General features: G+C 36.6%; 1 protein-coding gene across 1 annotated transcript in view; it reads left to right on the plus strand.

Annotated features, from left to right (window-relative positions):
• eeig1a (estrogen-induced osteoclastogenesis regulator 1a) overlaps positions 1-19822 on the plus strand; it is a 32279-nt gene that overhangs the window by 5018 nt on the left and 7439 nt on the right. Inside the window, exons 3-5 of the mRNA XM_082187882.1 lie at positions 16297-16417; positions 16696-16725; positions 19624-19740. Coding sequence (XP_082044008.1) covers positions 16297-16417; positions 16696-16725; positions 19624-19740 — 268 coding nt within the window. The remainder of the gene's footprint in view (positions 1-16296; positions 16418-16695; positions 16726-19623; positions 19741-19822) is intronic.

The raw sequence follows: 19822 nt of genomic DNA on the forward strand, positions 1-19822 counted from the left end.
AATCATTTATATTGTAATAAATATTTTAATATTTCGCATATTTCGCTCTCTCTCTTTTATATTTTACTTTTTGACTACATGTTGACTAGAAGTATGTAAAATAATAGTAAAAATAAATCAACACTTTTTTTCCCCCACAAAGTGAGCACAAGGAAGAATTGTAGTAGTTAATCATTTTCAATAATTTGCACCAATATAACAATTCATAGCCATAAACGGCATTCTTTACCTCCATATATTGCTACTAAAACACTTTAATGCAAAAAAAAAAAATGCCACGCACGCACTTCTGAAAACATTTTTTTTGGAGTAACTCATTGCGTTCTGATTTAATTTATTGACACTGACAGTTTGATATGATTCATGAAATTAATTGAACTCTTATCACCATTTTGTTGCCTTGAAAACAGCCATAAACGCTGGTATGGCAATAAAAACAAACACATTAACAAACTTAAGACCATTTCGAGAGCCACTAATAAAACATCTTTGACTTTATGATCTAATATCTAATCTTATTGTATATTTCTGCTGCATTGCTTTTTGTTAAAGTTCTTTTCAAAGGAGCTTCTCTGCCTTTAAATGTTTCATTTTTCTTTTTTCTTCACAACAATATCAAATGAGTTTGAAAAGATTTTTTTTTCCATGATGTGACGCTTTTAAATAGTGTCTGACCTATTTTTACATGCATATAACTTTTGTCAAAACACCTAGCAGACACATAAATGCAGATTGTTATAGATAGAAATGTAGTATTTTCTATGAATAGTATAGGCTCTCGTAGGAATGTTGGGTGGGCCGCATCGTCGCCTGTCCCGGCCGCATAATTAGGAGGGTTTGGCCTGCAGTTAAATTAAAAGCATCACAATCTCATCCCTCATACGCCTGCATGAGCGCTGGGACAGTATGGCTTTAGACGGGTTACTAATTTCAGATTTCACTGATATTTATAGCACATTCTTCTCTCTGTTATATAACACCAAAAGCCTCTCAGTTTGTCTTTACTGTAGTTCATCATAATCACCATGTTGTTCCAAACCTGTATGACTTTCTGGGACACAAACGAAGGTAGTTTAACGAACATCTAGTTTCATATGATGAAAGGGACCAGAGGTAAAAGCAACATAAAAGTGGTCCGTATACGACTTCAAAATATCTCTTAATTGCAGGCTTATTTGTCACCCGTGTTTGATCTATTACAGAACTGAAAGTTTTATAGGTGGAAACCTTTGTGCAACTTTTGGTTTAGGGCTTTTAGATGATTTAAGGGAAGCGAACATGACATGTCTTGAACTTTTCGTCCATACCGTTGTTCCTGAAATGCATAATTTGGGCGGTGTGTCTCAAAAGCATCGTTAGTATGTAGTTTTAAGGCAGGTCTGCTGTGCCGCCCTTCTTCAAATGTTAACCATAATAAAACTCAAACCACTGGGTGTATGATAGCGGCCCCACAGCCGGCCTTTTGCCACATGTGCAGTTTCCCTCTCATTCTGCATGTTTTTTACCCAGCATGCACTCAGCTTGTAGGACCTGACAGGCTGTAGTTCTGATTAATCAGTACGATTCAGCCACATGCATTGATGAATAATTCCTCTTTAATATTATATATATTAATATTAATATTATGCATGCTGTGATGTTTTAGATCTAATAATAAAAAAAACTAAATTCTTTAGAAAAGTCAAAGAGTTTAAGTTCTCTTAAACAATAACAAAAATCTTGATTAGTCATTCATTAGTCATGCATTTTTGTCATGCAACTACAGACATCTTGTTCATTTTGCATTAATTTAATTGTATGTATTATTTAAAATTACTCTTAAGGAAATGGTTCACCCCAAAATGTTAATTCTGTGCTTTTTTTAAAATGTCAAGTCACCTTTATTTCTATAGCGCTTTATACAATGCAGAGTGTTTCAAAGCAGCTTTACAGTGACAAACAGGAGAATAATGCAGAGTTCAATTCTGCTATAAATCATCTCTAAAAAGACAATAGTAGGACCCTATAAAATCCGTTTAATTTTTCCCCAAATTCCGTTTTTTCCATTTACATTTTGGGGAATTTAGTGTAATATATTTTTTTTACCCTTTACTGTTATTTTAGTCTTAAAATAAGTGCTTTTAATGTTAATGATTAAAATGTACACAAATAAAATAGGAATGACCTTAGATTTATTGAGGTAACAAACAACACGTTACTGTACTTTTCAGTAACAACAAAATATGAATGGTAATGAGCTTTATACTGTCCAGTAAAATAAATTATATTAGTTTATATAAGTTTAAATAAAAGTGCTCCATTAGCTTTTTCTTTCAAGTAAAAAAAAGGACAAAAAAAAAAAAGTTATACATAAAGTACTTTATATGGAACAGATGATCCAGTGCATCACAACATGTTTTTTACTTAAATCAGCAACTTTCTTCAATATTAAATTGGTTGTTCAGACTCTCTTCGTCTAGTTTAAGCAACAACATTGTGAATCTAACATTGGTTTTAATGTAGAGTCAAAATAATGCAGATGTTGTTTAGTATGTTAGGGTTCCCAGATCCTTGTTTTCAGCTCATCCAACAGATAAGGAGAAAAACAAATAACTGCTGATTTGTTTGGGATCTGTGTAAGCAGATGTGGAAACTGTTGACCGTTAACAGCTGTATCTTCCTGACATGTTTTCATGTTCTCTATGTTTCCATCCACCTATTTTTTTTTTCCAGTTATCGTATAAAAAACCAAAACAAGATGTGCATAAATTCTAAAAATGCGCATAACACACTAGTGCACTGTTTTTAACTGATAAGAAGAAACTACGATGGAAACACATTCACCAAATAAATCCTTCGATGCGCACTCATGTGACTTTGCCTTAACAGAGGCTGTGATTGGATAACTGAACTAACCATCGGACCAATCGCATCACAGCATCTCAGATGTTGGTTTGGTGGCTCTGAAACGCCTGAGCAAAAGTCTGTCATCAGAATGATTTGGTTTAATTCCCTCCAGAAGCGTCTGGCACGATTGCGTTCCCAAACACCAGCATCCGAACGCAAGAACATTACAGCGAAGTAGCAATTTTGTTCTCATGAACACGGAATGGAAACAATGTTTTATGCAATATTCCAATCATAAACATAAGTCTAGATGAAAAAATAGCTATTGAAGTAATGTATGCATCATACATGCACATATGTGACCCTGGACCCTGAAATTGAGATTTATACATCACATGAAAGCGGAATAAATAAGTGTTCAATTGATGTATGGTTTGTTATGATAGGACTATATTTGGTCGAGATACAACTATTTGAAAATCTGGAATCTGAGGGTCCAAAAAAAATCTAAACATTAAGAAAATCTCCTTTAAAATTGTACATTTATGTTCGCAATTGTGCTGCATTCACTCACAAACATAAATGTTTTATATATTTACAGTAGGAAATTTACAAAATTTCTTCATGGAACATGATCTTTACTGAATATCCTAATGATTTTTGGCATAAAAGAAAAATCGATAATTTTGAGCCATATTGTTGGCTATTGCCACTAATATCCCCGTGCGACTCGTGACTGGTTTTGAGATCCAGGGTCACACATGTCCTGCTTTCAGATCGGTCTTCTCTCTTGTTTCTTGTCTGTCCTCATTACAGCATCTACACAGAGAGGACATGTCCGTCTCATCTGATAATCTGCTGTTTACCAGCAACATCAGAGAAGTGGCCAACATCACAAAACAACATGGATGAGAGGCTTTGGATAAGGTTCAGTCCCTTTGGGAGCAAGAGAAATCCCTTGTTGCAATTAAATTTGAACGTTGAACCTCACAAACATGATCTGCTTTCTATCCTGCAACATAAGCATGATATTTGAAGGCCATAAACCAACCAAACAAGCACGAAATGGACTTATCATGATTCCAAAGCGGATTTCTTGCTTGCGCTCGTAATTAGAGACGTGGCTTTTATGCTGTAAGCAGCTGGCCGGGTCAAAGGGTCAGTCGCTGGCCTTTACGACTGGTTCTTGCAGCTCTGAACTGTAAGCATCTTTGTGTGGCTTGCGTTATGTAATCACCCGTTTGGATTTATCGTTCGTGTTTTGGAGGTTTCACTCCCCGATGTCCGATAGATATAAATCCAGATTGCTCAGAACAAGAGCTCTTTGGAAACAGTGACATACAGTCTTGGACTTTCTCTCCGTCCAGTTTTGCGGTTATGCAACTGGGTTTGTAAATCATGCAAAGGCAGCTGCCTTGTTCATAGTTGTGCTGTGACCTTTTGACCTCAGCTTGTTAAAAGTCACATGTGATCTTCATTGATTGACACAGATGAAAGGGTTCAGATACAGTTCAGAACGGTTAGTTAGTCATGTGTGAGGTTGATTGATTTAAAGGGGTGGTTGAATATGATTTCACTTTTTTTAACTTTAGTTAGTGTGTAATGCTGCTGTTTGAGCATAAACAACATCTGCAAAGTTATAATGCTCAGTTGCAAAGTTCAAGTAATCACTTTTTTAAGGACTACAACAAACGGCTGGTAGGAACTACACGACATTCCTCCCGGGTTAGTGACATCACCAACCCTAAAATTTACATAAACTCCGCCCCCTGAACACGATTTATAGATTATCAAGATAGAATATGCTAATTAATGACTAGAAGATAACTACACATAAATTCATCAACTAACATTCAGAAATGTCCTGTTGCTTCTACATGTTGTCACTTCTTCTTGAGTCTCTCCATCATTGTCTGACTCCGGTTTGAACATAAAAGGCTAAAAGTTTTTGAAATTTTCAGTGCATGTGTGTGTGAGTGCAAGCTGTTGAAGCTCCGCCCCCTGTTTCGGGAGCAGCAGCTCATTTGCATTTAAAGGGACAGACACAAAACGGTGCGTTTTTGCTCATCCTCAAAAAGTGACAATTTTAACATGCTATATGAAAATATCTATGGGGTATTTTGAGCTAAAACACACACACTCTGGGGACATCAGAGACTTGTTTTACATCTTGTGAAAAGGGCATTATACCACCCCTTTAATTCAATATATATTGATTTAATTCATGTTTCATGGATAACGTATAGTTTTAACCTCAGCCGACCGCGCTGAGTTTGTGTATTATAGTTTGTGTATTATAGTTTGTGTATTATACACAATAATGGCAAGTGTTTTTCTGAAATCTCCTGTTTCAATCTGATTGACTGATTGATTGACAGCTGTTTTGTGCAGGTTCATGTCAGTCCGCTGGAAAACTCATGTTAACACGCTAAAAAATGACTCTTCTGAGGAAGCGCTAGTCACTGTAGGTTTGACTCGTTCATGAAATTGAATCTCTAAAAGATATTTGTTTTGTTTGACTTGCTTAGTAGAAATCAATCAAGATGTGCTCAACAGAACTATATATTCTGTTTTTGTGTTTTACAAATTTATATCTGATTTACTCACCCCTAAAATCTGTAATATTAGCCGTCTAACATTTTTTTTTTAGATAGTGTCTTCCTTTTTAATTGGGCAGTTCATAAGCAGAATGAGCTGGATTCATATATTGTATTTCTAACAATCTGCGTTTATGCATCTAGTAGATATTTTTGGTAAAACATAAACTTGACTAAATGTGGACCAAATTTTATGCAAAAATTAAAAGTCTCTAGTCTACATAATATGTGACTTGAAATTAAATTGAACTTTGTTTCCTGGACTTGTGGCTCAAATTCCACATTGCAAAAATAGTTTTTGTTAAAGTACATGAAGCAAAATAGTAGAAAATATTAGGAATTTCTTATTTTTAGTGTATAATGATTTTTATTTGCAAAAATGAATATAATTTATTTGTTTACAATTTCAATCTCTCCTAAAAAAATCACCCAGAATGTCTACTATTATTAGATTTTTTATTTTTATTATCATTAATAAAATGTAGGGCTGTCAATCGATTAAAATATATCTAATCACGATTGATCGCATGATTGTCATGAGTGAACTCGTGATTAATTGCAACTTATTCGCACATTTTTATCAGTTCTAAATGTACTAAATAATACTTTTTAATTCTCTAATCAACATGGGCATGGACAAATATGGATGCTTTATGCAAATGTATGTTTATTAATAGTGAAACCATACTCAACACAGAGCATGAAAATGTTAATATGTAAATTGCGTGAGAATATTTCGTCCATTAGATTGAAAGATCTGAAAAAGCCCGTACATTTACCCGCCTATAGACCCTCCCTTCGAAGAAATCAGGACAGAAGTGATAGAAAGTAAACAAAAGAGAGATTAAAACACCAGTGTCTTCCTCGTCTGCTTGTGATCGATCGACCAAAACGCAGGATCCTGATGGGATTGAAGTGAACTTTATTAATCGAACTTCCTCTCCAGAATCTGATTTGGCCCCGGGTGCCTGGGTCCGGTCGGATGTCTGAACACAGCTGGTCCTCCTCATCCGACCTGGAGGCGAGCGGGTTCAGGCTGGCACAGAGTGAGAAAGATCGCTTTATTTATTGGACACGCCGGCTATCACTTCCTGTTTTGATCGGCTATCGCTTCCTGCCTTGTTGAAAATGGAATTAGATACATTTGTAATCAGAAATATAATGCCATTTTCACAGTGTTTTTCAGAATCATCACAATGCTCTTCACAAGCTGGAGGTGATTTGCGCTCTAATGAACATCAGACATGACAATATTTTATTCTTGCATATGCAAATGTGTTAGGCTCATGATGTCTATTGTCCAGCAGTGGAGTGACTTTGTTGATTGTTGCATATAGATTTATCGGTTTAATAAATAAAAAAATCATAATAATAATAATAAAAATTCATAATAATATTAATATATTTTATTACATGTATTAAACCTTTTATTTTTAATATTATTATTATTATTTTATGTTTTATTTATTTATTTATTTTTAATCATTATAACTTTAATTTAAGCCTGTTCTGGTTTGGTTATGTAGTATTGTCTAATTACATTCCTTCTTGCACATAAAAATTATATAATAATAATAATAAAAAAAGTCTGAACTTGATGTAAACAGATGCTCTTAATCTTGTATATCTGTAGCACTTATCGTCTCAAAGCAGCTTTACAGAAAATGCTTGTTTCAGTTTTACAATTTAGCAAGTATTTTATTACCAGATGAGTGTGTCAAAGTAATATCCATATGGCAGTAATATATAATGTTATTAGCTTAGTTAATGTCATGTGTTCAGTTAAGCAGATGCATCGAACATGATAGGCAGTAACAGATAACGATATAAGGATAATAAACAATAAAAGGATAATACGTTGATTTTAATCTTTCTTTTTTCTTTGTAGTTTCTGCTGGATGCTTTATTATCGTGCATTTGATTTGGATTTTAATTTAAATTTTTTGATCAAACATCTTACCCGAGTATTAAACAACAGCTGAAATAAGCCGAATCCTCTGTACGTTTCACCTCCTCTTATCCTGTCATCCAGCGGCTCTGTGTCCGCTAGGAGATCGTACGGGAGGGTCTGCGGTGACGTCGGGCCGTGTGATTGGAGCGATCCGCTCCGGGATGTTTGTCCAAGCGCTGTCAGGGTCTCACACAGGATGGGAGATAAGAATCCGGTTTCAGCGCAGCACATTTCTGCTCGACTGAATCATCTGTAAAAACAGACTGTGAAGAGGCTTTCACAACTACAGGACTCACGGCGACGGAGTGCATTCAGTCTGATGATGCACTTCCTCACTGTAGAATGACGGATTTCAGATTGTTTGGAAATGGCCTTTTAACTCTTCCAGTGTTGGGTGCAACAAGTGCCCCTCTAATGCCTGGTTCAGATTACACGATTTTAGCCCGGTTTTGGCACGATCCGTTTGACGTAGGGTGTCGTGGGGATTCGTAAACGACAACGGGTGTCGGGACGCATGATTCAATCGTTTCATCTCGTATAGTGTGTCATAGTGGACGACAACCGACGTCGTGTCTGCGATGCTTCACAACATCACGATAAAAAGACTAACATGTTTAAAAAAATTGTCCGGTCCTCCACAACGGGTTGCGTCAAGAGTGATTGTGTGTGTGAGCGAGCTAGCGAGTGTGTGAGTGAGTGTGTGAGTGTGTGAGTGAGTGTGTGAGTGAGTGTGTGAGTGAGTGTGTGAGTGAGTGTGTGAGTGAGCGTGTGTGTGTGAGTGAGTGTGTGTGTGAGTGAGTGTGTGAGTGAGTGTGTGAGTGAGTGAGTGTGTGAGTGAGTGTGTGAGTGAGTGTGTGAGTGAGTGTGTGAGTGAGTGTGTGAGTGAGTGTGTGAGTGAGTGTGTGAGTGAGTGTGTGAGTGAGTGTGTGAGTGAGTGTGTGAGTGAGTGTGTGAGTGAGTGTGTGAGTGAGTGTGTGAGTGAGCGTGTGAGTGAGCGTGTGAGTGAGCGTGTGAGTGAGCGTGTGTGTGTGAGTGAGTGTGTGTGTGAGTGAGTGTGTGAGTGAGTGTGTGAGTGAGTGTGTGAGTGAGTGTGTGAGTGAGTGTGTGAGTGAGTGTGTGAGTGAGTGTGTGAGTGAGTGTGTGAGTGAGTGTGTGTGAGTGAGTGAGTGTGTGAGTGAGTGAGTGAGTGAGTGTGTGCACGAGTGAGTGTGTGCACGAGTGAGTGTGTGCGCGAGCGAGAGTGTGTGTGTGTGTGTGCGCGTGTAATCTGACACAGTGACTATTTTTACTTTTACTCTTTAAAAGCAATATCTCCCTTTGCTTTGAACTTTGAGCGTTGTAACTTTGCAGATGTTGTTTATGCTCAAACAGCAACACTACACACTAACTAAAGTTAGAAAAGTGAAATCATATTCACTCACCCCTTTAAAGCGCATGTTGAGCTGTGATCTGGAAGAGGTAGATGTCAGTCGTACTGTGAGTGTAAAGTGGGTTTGGGTGAGTCGACTCGTGTTGTTATTGAACTCGAGGAGGTCATCGTGAGCATTGTGTTGCTGCTGCTGAGAGGCCGTGTGCTTCGGGTCAGGGGGAGGATCTGTCCTATTCCAGGGTTTCCTCTCTTTAATGAAGCCTCTCTCTTTTGTTTTCTATTCTGATTTCCCCCCCGAGTGTGCAGCACGCTACATCTTAAAAGAAACCGTGCACAATCAGGGTTACTGTGTCTTGCGTAGATGAATATTCAGTGCTTTTGCGGTGTTATCTTGTGTTACCTTCCCTGACAGCAGGCTTCGTGATTTAGTCATCTAACACTTTTGTTTTATGATCTATGCATTAATACAAAAAATACATTTCATACTTGAATGCACCTTGATGATCACATTTTTATATACACTCTTCAAAAGGTTGGGGTCATTAAAAATTTTTTTTATACATTTTTTATTAAAGAAATGAATACTTTTATTCAGCAAAGATGCATTAAATTGGTTAAAAGTGACAGTACAAATATTTATAATGTTACAAAAATACTCTATTTCAAATAAATGCTGTTCTTTTGAACTTTCTATTCATCAAAGAATCCTGAAAAATAAAATGTATCACAGTTTCTACAAACATATAAACTGTTTTCAACATCGATAATAATCTTAAATGTTTCTTGAGCAGCAAATCATCATATTAGAATGATTTCTGAAGGATCATGTGACACTGAAGACTGGAGTAATGCAGATTTGATCACAGGAATAAATTACATTTTAACATATATTCACAAAGTTAACAGTTATTTTAAATTGTAATAATATTTCATTGTTTTACTGTATTTTTTTGTTTCTTTAACCCTTTAGGCGCCAGATGTTTTTTTCTAAAACGTTCGATTTTGACATCTTAATTTCAAAAGGCTATATCTTAAAAGTGATAAAAGATAGAGACTTTCTGTAAATTAGAGAAATATTAAGGATGACCCAAAGTTTATGTAGGGATTACATTTTCCCATCTAATTTGCATATTATGACGTCATATGGTGGCGGTCATCTTGGATTATAGAATTTTTATGGTTTTTGTTGATGTTTATTTGGTTGTTTTTTTGTTTTTTAGCTGACAAAGACGCACACATCACAAGGACATGAACACACAAAAAAGAACACATATTGTACACTACTAAATGGTCAGGGAAATAGATAGTAAATCAACAGTGTAATAAATGGCAGACAAAAACAATTGTTGCAGGGCTTTTGCTGTAGAGATAATGACTCCCTATTCATCCAGGTGACATTTCTTGTAGTGTTTCATGGTGTGGTCTTGCGATAGACTATGCATAATAGCCCCTCTGCCCCGTGTCACATCGCCTCTTCTCCTGCTACGAGCAGCAGCGCGGGCGCGGCCAGATCTGCCTCGCGCGCGCGCCGAGTGTGCACAGCTCGGACTACTGTCATTGTCATTGCGACTCTCCACCCTGCCTCCACGTTGCCCCCTAACTGTCCTATGAATACTTCGACCTCGTCTAACATACCCAGTGGCATTAGACAAAGTCTCCACCACAATACTGTCGCCGCGATTGCGGAGAGGCACCATGGCTAGCGCGGTAAAAATCTCCCGCGGCCGCCTCGTTCCCCACAACACTAACACGCCTGCTAACTTCGCGATGAACACTCCGACCCCGGGAAACATTGTTCCCACCACTGACATTGGGCAAAGGACCATCTAACGTTATATTGGGCAAAGGATTCACCGTTTGTGCTTGGTGTAGGGCTATACTTTCACTTTCAGAATCACCGTCATTTTCTGAAGGCAGATAACGTTATTCCCCTTCAGAATCAGGGTCCGCGAATAGAAGACCCAACACTTCATTGCGGGTAAGCTTTATTGATGCCATTAGATAATAATAATAATAATAATCTAATGCAAATACTCGCTGACGTTGACAATATTGCTCTGATAAAATGGCTCACTCGCACACTAGCTCCGCTTTTGTTCGCACTGATTCAATGCGCTCTAGCTCGAATATTTTGTATAGAAGCATGACTTTTTTTTGAGTCGGGGATGAAGTATGACATGTCTGCCAACTAGTGGAGGGGAGGTCGAACGAAATTTGACACCCTATTTGACAAAATCGGCCGTTTTATTCAGTGCAGCATCTTGTCGAGTAAACTCGACCGTGGCGCCCAGAGGGTTAAAGAACATTAAAAATCGTATCGACCCCAAACTTTTGATCAGTAGTGTTTATATATACTGTATATATGCTATTTTCTTATATAATTAACCACCGTTCTGAGAAAAAGATAATTTTACCCATATATTTTATAGGAAGGTTAGCTAGAAACAAATTTCATGCATAGATGATATTTGTAAAATGAAAAAAATATACATTTAAAAAACAAAAGGGGATTAAGCTTGTGTAAATTCAGAAATGTATATATATATATTATTTATGAGATCAGTACAAATATAAAAAAAACACATTGCAAAAATTACAAACGTTGTACAAATGTTTAGGCTTAAAATATTTTTATTCTTTTTATTATCTTGTCTTTATTTGCCATTGATAATTTACTGATAATAACAACGAGTTCAGTAAACGTGGCTTTGTGAATCTTGCCCACCTGCCTGTAACTCTTCCCTCGTGCTAGTCCGGCTGGCGAGCATCTAATGCATATTTATTCCACATGAATCTCGCTCATGGATCTTTTGTGCGCTCTAAATTGTCCCGAGTCTCCCAACAATCGGTCCATTCAGGAGCGCTTGATTGGGTTTGCCTTTGGCCGGCGTGGGAGAGAGTCGAGCCGGGAGCATGAAAGGAGAAAACGAAAGGACGCACAAAGCCTGTTGTGTTGTTGTTTGTGAGACTATTTATTATAAGATTGTTGCTTTGAAAATGTGATGTCCAGCTTCTGGTTGCATTGATGATTGGGATTTAGAGCAGTAATTCATTAAAAAGTGGTGATTGTGCTCAATATGTTGTGGGTGGTTGCTAGGGTGTTGCTTTACTTTCTCTTATAAACTCTTCTCCTTCCTCCTCTGTTCCGTCAGTGTTACTGTGGACACGAGGTGATTGTAGTTACTACAGTGATTGAACAAAGTACCACGGTCCCAGGAATGTTGTGAAGGAATGTGTCGGGTTGGGAGGGGGAGAATAAACCACACCGGCTCTGATAACAGAAGAACCGGACAATGCTGAACCCTCCGATGACCCTGAACGCCTTTATTGACGGTTTCAATGGTGCTTCATAAATAATAAGTAGATATTGTTGCGGACAGTGAGGGTTCTTGGAATCAGTGTGTGTGTGTTTGATTATATCTTCAATGCTAAAAATTGTTTATAAGTAAGGTAAATATTTTTCTTATGCCCCTTCTGCTCACCAAGCCTGCATTAATTTGGTCAAAAGAACACATAAAAAAAAAAGATAAATATTATTACAATTTAAAATAGCAGTTTTCCACGAGAATATAAAATCCATCAAAGCTGAATTTTCAGCATCATTACTCCAGTCTTCAGTGAAATGTTTATCATACGTATCGATAAATCAGTGTTTTTCAACTGCGGAAAGAGGTCAATAAAACAGCTGGAGAACAATGTCACATGACGTTACATTTACCTCTGGAAAGCCATTTGATAGCATGTTAGTTGGCTAGACAAATTATATATGGAGAGAGGAGTATTTTGCTAAATATGTGCACTATATTAAATATTTATTATATTTTTACTTGTATCATTAAAATATTGTAACGTTGTTATTATAGCCTAGTAAAACCCACATTATATTTAATTTGAGTTGTTATTTTTAACCTTTGATAATAATACCAGCTGACAGGGCTCTCTGTATGTTTACAGCATTAAGTGAGTTTTTTTTTTTATGAGAAAAATGTACATGCATCTCTACTGTCCCTAATATTTATCCAAATTAATCGATGTTGAATCAAGATCAGAATCGAATCACAAGATTTGAAGTGAAATCGTGAAATTTGTGTCGAGCAATAATAAAAACAGCAGCCAACCAGTCATTGGCCCATGTAAACATTGCAACATGTTGTCACTAAACTTAACAAAATACTGTTTAGTTACCAAATGTTTTGATAATCACAATACACTTACACCAAAAATGATCCACAGACTGAGTTTATACCAAGCATATGTTGCATCTGCTTAAATGTCCCTGTTTGTCTCGACAGAATGTTCAAAATATTTTATTTTCATGCGCATACAAATGTTCTTATTTATTGTTCTATTTATTTTATACAGGGTTCCCACGGGTCCTTGAAATCCTTGAAAGTTTGTGAATCTGAAAACAAAACAAAAACATACATAGATACAGGTCCTTGATTTATTTTGTGCAAGACGTTTTCTGGAAAAAAATCCCATTTTATTTGTATTTTATATAATATGAATATTTTGCCAACACTTTGTGGCTTATGCATACTAGCTTGCTTGATTTACGCGTTACGTTAAGTGTTTCCTGCGTGAAGTACTTTGTGTTGTACGTTGCCATGACGTTCAAGCGCACGAAACTACTACGATGGTACCTCAACGTTTGTTGTTGGACACCACATAAGTCCTTGAATTTGAGGGTATTGGACCTGGAAAATCCTTGAAATGTCCTTGAATTTAAAGTTAACCAAGGTGTGGGAACCCTGTTTATACTATTGTACTATTGAAACAATAACAAGTTTGCAGTAATGCAAAGATGTCATTATTTAATTTTTGTAAAAAATACTATTTTAATTTGAAAACACTGTGCATTTAGTTGTTGTTGCTAGTTTGAGTTGAGAAATACACTTTTCAGCATTATCACTAATCTGTGTGTGCATTTTCCTTGAGAACCAAGCAAGTTGACTCATGAAACCATTTGTTTATTATATCGCAAACGCAATATTGACCTCAATAATCGCAATATGACATTTCCCCCAAATCGTGCAGCCCTAAAAAAAAAATCTTATAGATTTGCAAAACTTTTGAACAGTAGTTTGAAAAATAAGTATTACAAATATGACTTTTTTTTAAAAACACACTCTCTCTCTCTCTCTCTCTCTCTCTCTCTCTCTCTCTCTCTCTCTCTCTCTCTCTCTCTCTCTCTCTCTCTCTCTCTCTCTCACACACACTCACACTCACACTCACACACACACACACACACACACACACACACTGATTTCTCTCAGGCCAATAACAATTATTAATATTGTCAATATATATTTAAATATAACTTAAATATTAAAAAATATCTAATAATGGTTGTATTGTTCTCCAAATGTAATTTTGTGTTCTTTATAAAATATATAAAATATTAAGTTTAATCATAATATAATTGTCAATAAAACGTGTGTATATATATATTTATTTATTTATTTATTTATTTATTATACACAATTAACCTCTAATTTCCCTTCGAATTCTTGTACTATGTTGATCTGACCTTATAAAACCCATTTATCAGATATTATTAAAACTGTTATCCATCTGTGGTTTCGGACATTTTCACCAGTGTGACTAGTTTTGCTATTCTATTCCAGTTAAGTAGTTTCTTCAGCACAAACACGTTTTATAAAAATGCTTTTAAGTATGTTTGAGATATTAAATGCCACAGGCTCTCTGAGACCCAAGCAGAGCACAGGGTCATGGTTTGGGTTAGTCTGTTTAATTTGCTTTAAAGTTTGTGGTGTGACCTGATTTAGACAAACGTGTATGAGTGTAAGCAAACATGTATGAGTGTAAGCAAACATGTATGCAGTTTGTTTTAGTCCCAGACCATGAAACATGAACATTAGTCACACACTAATGCCACTCCTTAGTGCGGTATGAAGTGTGTGTGTGAGAGAGAGAGTGTTTGTGTGTGTGTGTGTGTGTGTGTTGAGTGTGAAGAAGGATTAGGAACAGATGCTGGCGTTGGCGATAAGCCACATTACAGCTCTCTGAACGTTTTGTTGCTCTGGTTCTGTCCTGAAACTCAGATGTGTGTTTATATTCACCGAATCCATGATGACATACAGTTTTAATATCATTCAGCAGGTTTATGTTGTCCAGCTGCTTGCAAATCCACTCAAACTTGGATTTACATGGCATTGTTTCTATGTGTTTAGTGTGAACACGTTGCTGGGAAATTGCATACTGTTAACATTAATGTAACATTTCTAATTCAGTGCCATCTGATAGGCTGCCTTTGCGGTTTTCTGAATCATATTATTAGACATATATTTGCATAGCAGATGGTCAGAAGCTCATGAATATTCAATACTGGTTGTTCATGGTTTCTCTTTACATTCTCAAAGACAATCATGAGTTTCTGTGCTTGTGTTTGTGTGTATATTTGTAATGTTGGGTTCGAATCCACCTTATTCAAGTCCGAGACGAGTCTGAGTCTTTAACCAATCGAGTCTGAGTCGAAAATAACGTAATAATCATGAATAAACATCAGAAGGTATGTTAAATGATACAGTACAAATGAAATGTATTGCGTCTCATGCAATCGATCAGTCAGTGTTTCAACTGCGGAAAGACGTCAATAAAACAAGCACCTAACGTTACATTCATAAAAGAAAAGACACCTCAGAAAAGACATTCATTTGACCATAAACTCATTAGTTAGCTAAAAAATGTACTTAAATGCACGTTATTGATGCCTTCATTATTTAATGTATATGTATTTAATGGATAATGTAAAACAAGTTTTTATTACAGCCACTGTTTAAATGTTTATAGTATAGTAGAAACATAATTACTTCAATAAAAACTGATTTAAAAACTGCGTTATGTACAATGTAAATGTCTTCATGCAACTCGGCTTTTATTTGAATGTTAATTATTAAGTCAATTTGATAAATGTATTATTAAGTAAACGGTTACATTTTTATATTTCGATGCATGACTTGTAGAAACAGAAACTGGCAGCGTTGTGTCAATCATTGACCACATGTAATATACACTGAACAAAATGATAAACGCAACACTTTTGTTTTTGCCCCTATTTTTAATGAGCTGAACTCAAAGATCCAAGACTGTTTCTATGTACACAAAAGGCCTGTATCTTTCAAATATTGTTCGCAAATCTGTCTAAATCTGTGTTAGTGAGCACTTCTCCTTTGCCGAGATAATCCATCCACATCACAGGTGTGGCATATCAAGATGCTGATTAGACAGCATGATTATTGCACAGGTGTGCCTTAGGCTGCCCACAATAAAAGGCCACTCTAAAATGTGCATACTATAAGGTTTGATTGATCCAAGTTCTTTGCCTTTTGAAGGTCTGGATCGTTTTCAGTTGCAAACGGCCTTGAACCCTTTACTACACGACCAGCCATTACAAACAGACCCACAGCGTGAAACATTAGCAGAGAGTCGATGTCACAACCAACATCAACATATCATCTCCGTTCAGTCTGGATCCGACTTGAGCATGTGTCTGAAATAACAGTCCTGAATCTTTGTTCTCTCGCCCACAGAGAAGAAGTCCACGAGAACGCCGTTCGTTGGAGGAAGCGGTTCTCCTTTGTATGCAAAATGAGCGCCAACCCCAACACGGGCGTTCTGGACCCCTGTGTGTGTCGCGTCTCTGTGAGGAAGGTAAGATGAATCCCGTCGAGGATTGGTCTCGTTAAAGTGAGGTTAAATTTGAGGTCTTAACTCCCGCGTGGCTTTTGGCCGGAAAGCATGCCGAGTTTGAGTTGGAACTAAAATTAAAGGCGAATGTTTTCATCACATGTTGTCAGCTTGAAGTGTTGCTTATGAAGAGTGTGTTTGGGTGAGGTTGTGTTTAGGTATGTCGGGATAAACATCGATGCCGTTTAGTGCGTCTGACTGTCCCGTCACTGAACTTCACACTCTTCCTGTTTTCATTACAGGAACTCAAAGGAGGAAAAGCATATTCAAAGGTGAGTGAAAGCATCCACATCTTTCCTTTCTGTACATTTATATATAGAACTAAGACGGTGCAATTTAACATTCAAAGGTTCACAAAAACAATTTATGCCTGAAGAATGAATAGTACTTTTGTGAAATCTTTTTAAAATGATGTTCACTCACATGAGATAAAGACTCTATTTTGGGTACACTACTTTTTTGAAAGAAAGAAATTAATACTTTTATTCAGCAAGGACGCATTAAATGGATCAAAAGTGACAGTAAAGACATTTATAATGTTACAAAATTTTCACAAAATTATGAAACCGCACAAATCATAAATGTTTCTCGAGCAGCAAATCATCATATTAGAATGATTTCTGAAGGATCATGTGACACTGAAGACTGGAGTAAAAATTCAGCTTTGATCACAGGAATAAATAACAATTTTAACATTTATGAACATAGAAAACCTAATACCATAAAAAAATCATACCAACACAATAGTTTATATTTGGGATGCACTAATACCAGTATCGGTATCAGGCCCGATACTGCACTTGTGTACTTGTACTAGGGCTGGATATTGACACAAATTTCACAATTCAATTCGATTTCGATTCACAAGCTTACAATTCGATTCGATTTTGATTTCGATTCGATTCAATATAGATTATTTTGGGTATTTTTCTGAGGTAAATGTGACGTTACATGACATTGTTTACAAGCCGTTTTAATGACTTCTTTCCATGGTTGAAACACTCATTGACGCGATTCCATGTGACATGATACGGATTTCGATAAGTTATCTTTTAACACACTTTCAGATGCTCATTCATGTTTATTTCACGCTGTAACTGGTATTATTAAGGCAGAAGAGAAGATCATGTGCTTCTCTTGAGCTGAGCTGAGCCAGAGCGATCTCACGCCACAGCGCCAGAGCGGTATTTATGTTTTTGAATTTCGTAAGAAAATGGACGTAATTTGAAATCTGAGACTTTGTTTCATATCAATAGTAACAAAGCACAAAGATTATTGTGATTTATTGGATGGGATGCGCGCTACAATGTTCCATTCATTCATCAACTGAAAACAGGATGACTAATCGATTCTTGGGATTTAAGAATCGATATCGATTCGTAAAAATGAGAATCGATTAAAATCGAGAAATCAATATTTTTTTTACCCAGCCCTAACTTGTACTCATTAAAATGCTCCAAAAAATTTATGAAAATGAATTCAATAAAAAATTTATAAAAATGAATTTAATAAAGGATCTATAAAGTGCTGTGTCAATTTGAAATCAAGCAGTCAAATGGCAAATAAAATTTACGAAATACTGGAAATGCCTCTCTTCTATTTTCATTGGTCAATGGACCCTTGAGTTGAAATACTCTCAGTTTTGCCCTCGAGACGCACTATCCCCATTAAAATCTCAAATAAATCTAGTTGATATTTTTCATGCTATCCAATGCATGTCATGTGAAAGGACCTTTACAAGGTGTAGCTGGAGTCATACATCACATCCAACTTTACAGCATTATTGTGTACAGGAGTCATGTTGTAAACACATTTGTCTGGTTTGTCACAAGATTTACACGCTCATTATGATGCCATGGTCATTTGACCGCAGTCTTCAGGCATGTGACGCTTATCTTACATAAGCAATGCTTATTACTTCTCACATAAAAGACCATTCAGAGTCGTGGCCGGACCCGGCGTTACTCATAAAAGTGCTCTAGATAGCACACAAAGGTGGGGAATGTTTCATTCTTCAGCCGTTAATCGACTTTTCCTTGTGTTTTCCCCTGCAGCAGGGCTAAGTTTGGATTTCCCTGGTCTAAAAATACTCGTGAAGGGCTCTTTAAATACATGCATCTGGTAGCAGTGAGTGTTCAGGGAAATGAATCCTGGGGGATCCAGAGACCTGACAATAAGTCAACAGGATGTTTAACCATCGGCCCTCTTCTAAACATTCACCTAAAGCTCAGGGCCTTTTCATTGGTGTCGGAGTATCACCTTAATGAATGTGCTGTAAGTTGCTCTAGTTGAGAAAATTTATGTTAATTGAACCAGGCATTTATAAGTCTAGACTCGCAATTTTTAACCTGTTGCACAATAAAACAGAAAATGGAAACAATCCTACAGATATAAAAAAAAAAAAGGAAATAAAAGTTAATACTTAAGCAAGGACGCATTAAATTGATAAAGACGTCACAGTAAAGACATTTATAATGTCACAAATGTTTATATTTCAAATACATGCTGTTCTGTTCGTTGAAGAATCCTGAAATAAATGGTTCAAGGTTTCCACAAACATATTAACTTACATTAATAATAATCAATAAATGTTTCTTAAGCGGCAAATCATCATATTAGATTCATTTCTGGAGGATCATGTGACTGAAGACTGGAGTAATGATGCTGAAAATGCAGCTTTGATCACAGGATATAAATTACATTTGACTAATATATTCACATAGAAAACAGCTATTTTAGATTGTAATAATATTTCTCTATTTTTACTGTATTTTTGATCACGTAAATGCAGCCTTGGTGAGCAGAAGAGACTTCTTTCAAAAACAATACTGAGGAAGTAGAATATTTTGTGTTTTTCTGTCACATTATCTGGAAAACACTTGATTAATTTAGTCACCACTGTGATATCCCAGTATGGACGGATTCGGTATTCCCCTGTAGCACAGCTCAATCTGATAATCATATTAGTTATGAAAAGGCAAATGTTCAACAAACTGTTTGGCTGAGAAAGAGCAGGAGGGAGTTCACAGCAGAACAAACCATATGCTCTACTACACCACTGCCAAACTATAATCAGCACGTATTTCACTTTTGCTGTGGCATGATGGGAATCCTGTGCTTATAAACAAAAGCAAATGTCAACCGTGTCCGTATGTGTCTGATCTTCCCAGCTGGGCTTTGCTGATCTGAACATGGCAGAGTTTGCTGGTTCAGGCTCCACCGCGCGCTGCTGTCTGCTGGAGGGATATGACACCAAGAACACACGCCAGGACAACTCCATCCTGAAGGTCAGAGGTCAAACTAGCTGTACTGCATCATTCTTTTTTTACTCTTCCTTATTAGAAACAATATTTTCGAGCAGGTATACAC

The sequence above is a fragment of the Leuciscus leuciscus genome, assembly GCF_965113295.1.
Source record: "Leuciscus leuciscus genome assembly, chromosome: 13".
Lineage (NCBI taxonomy): Eukaryota > Metazoa > Chordata > Actinopteri > Cypriniformes > Leuciscidae > Leuciscus > Leuciscus leuciscus.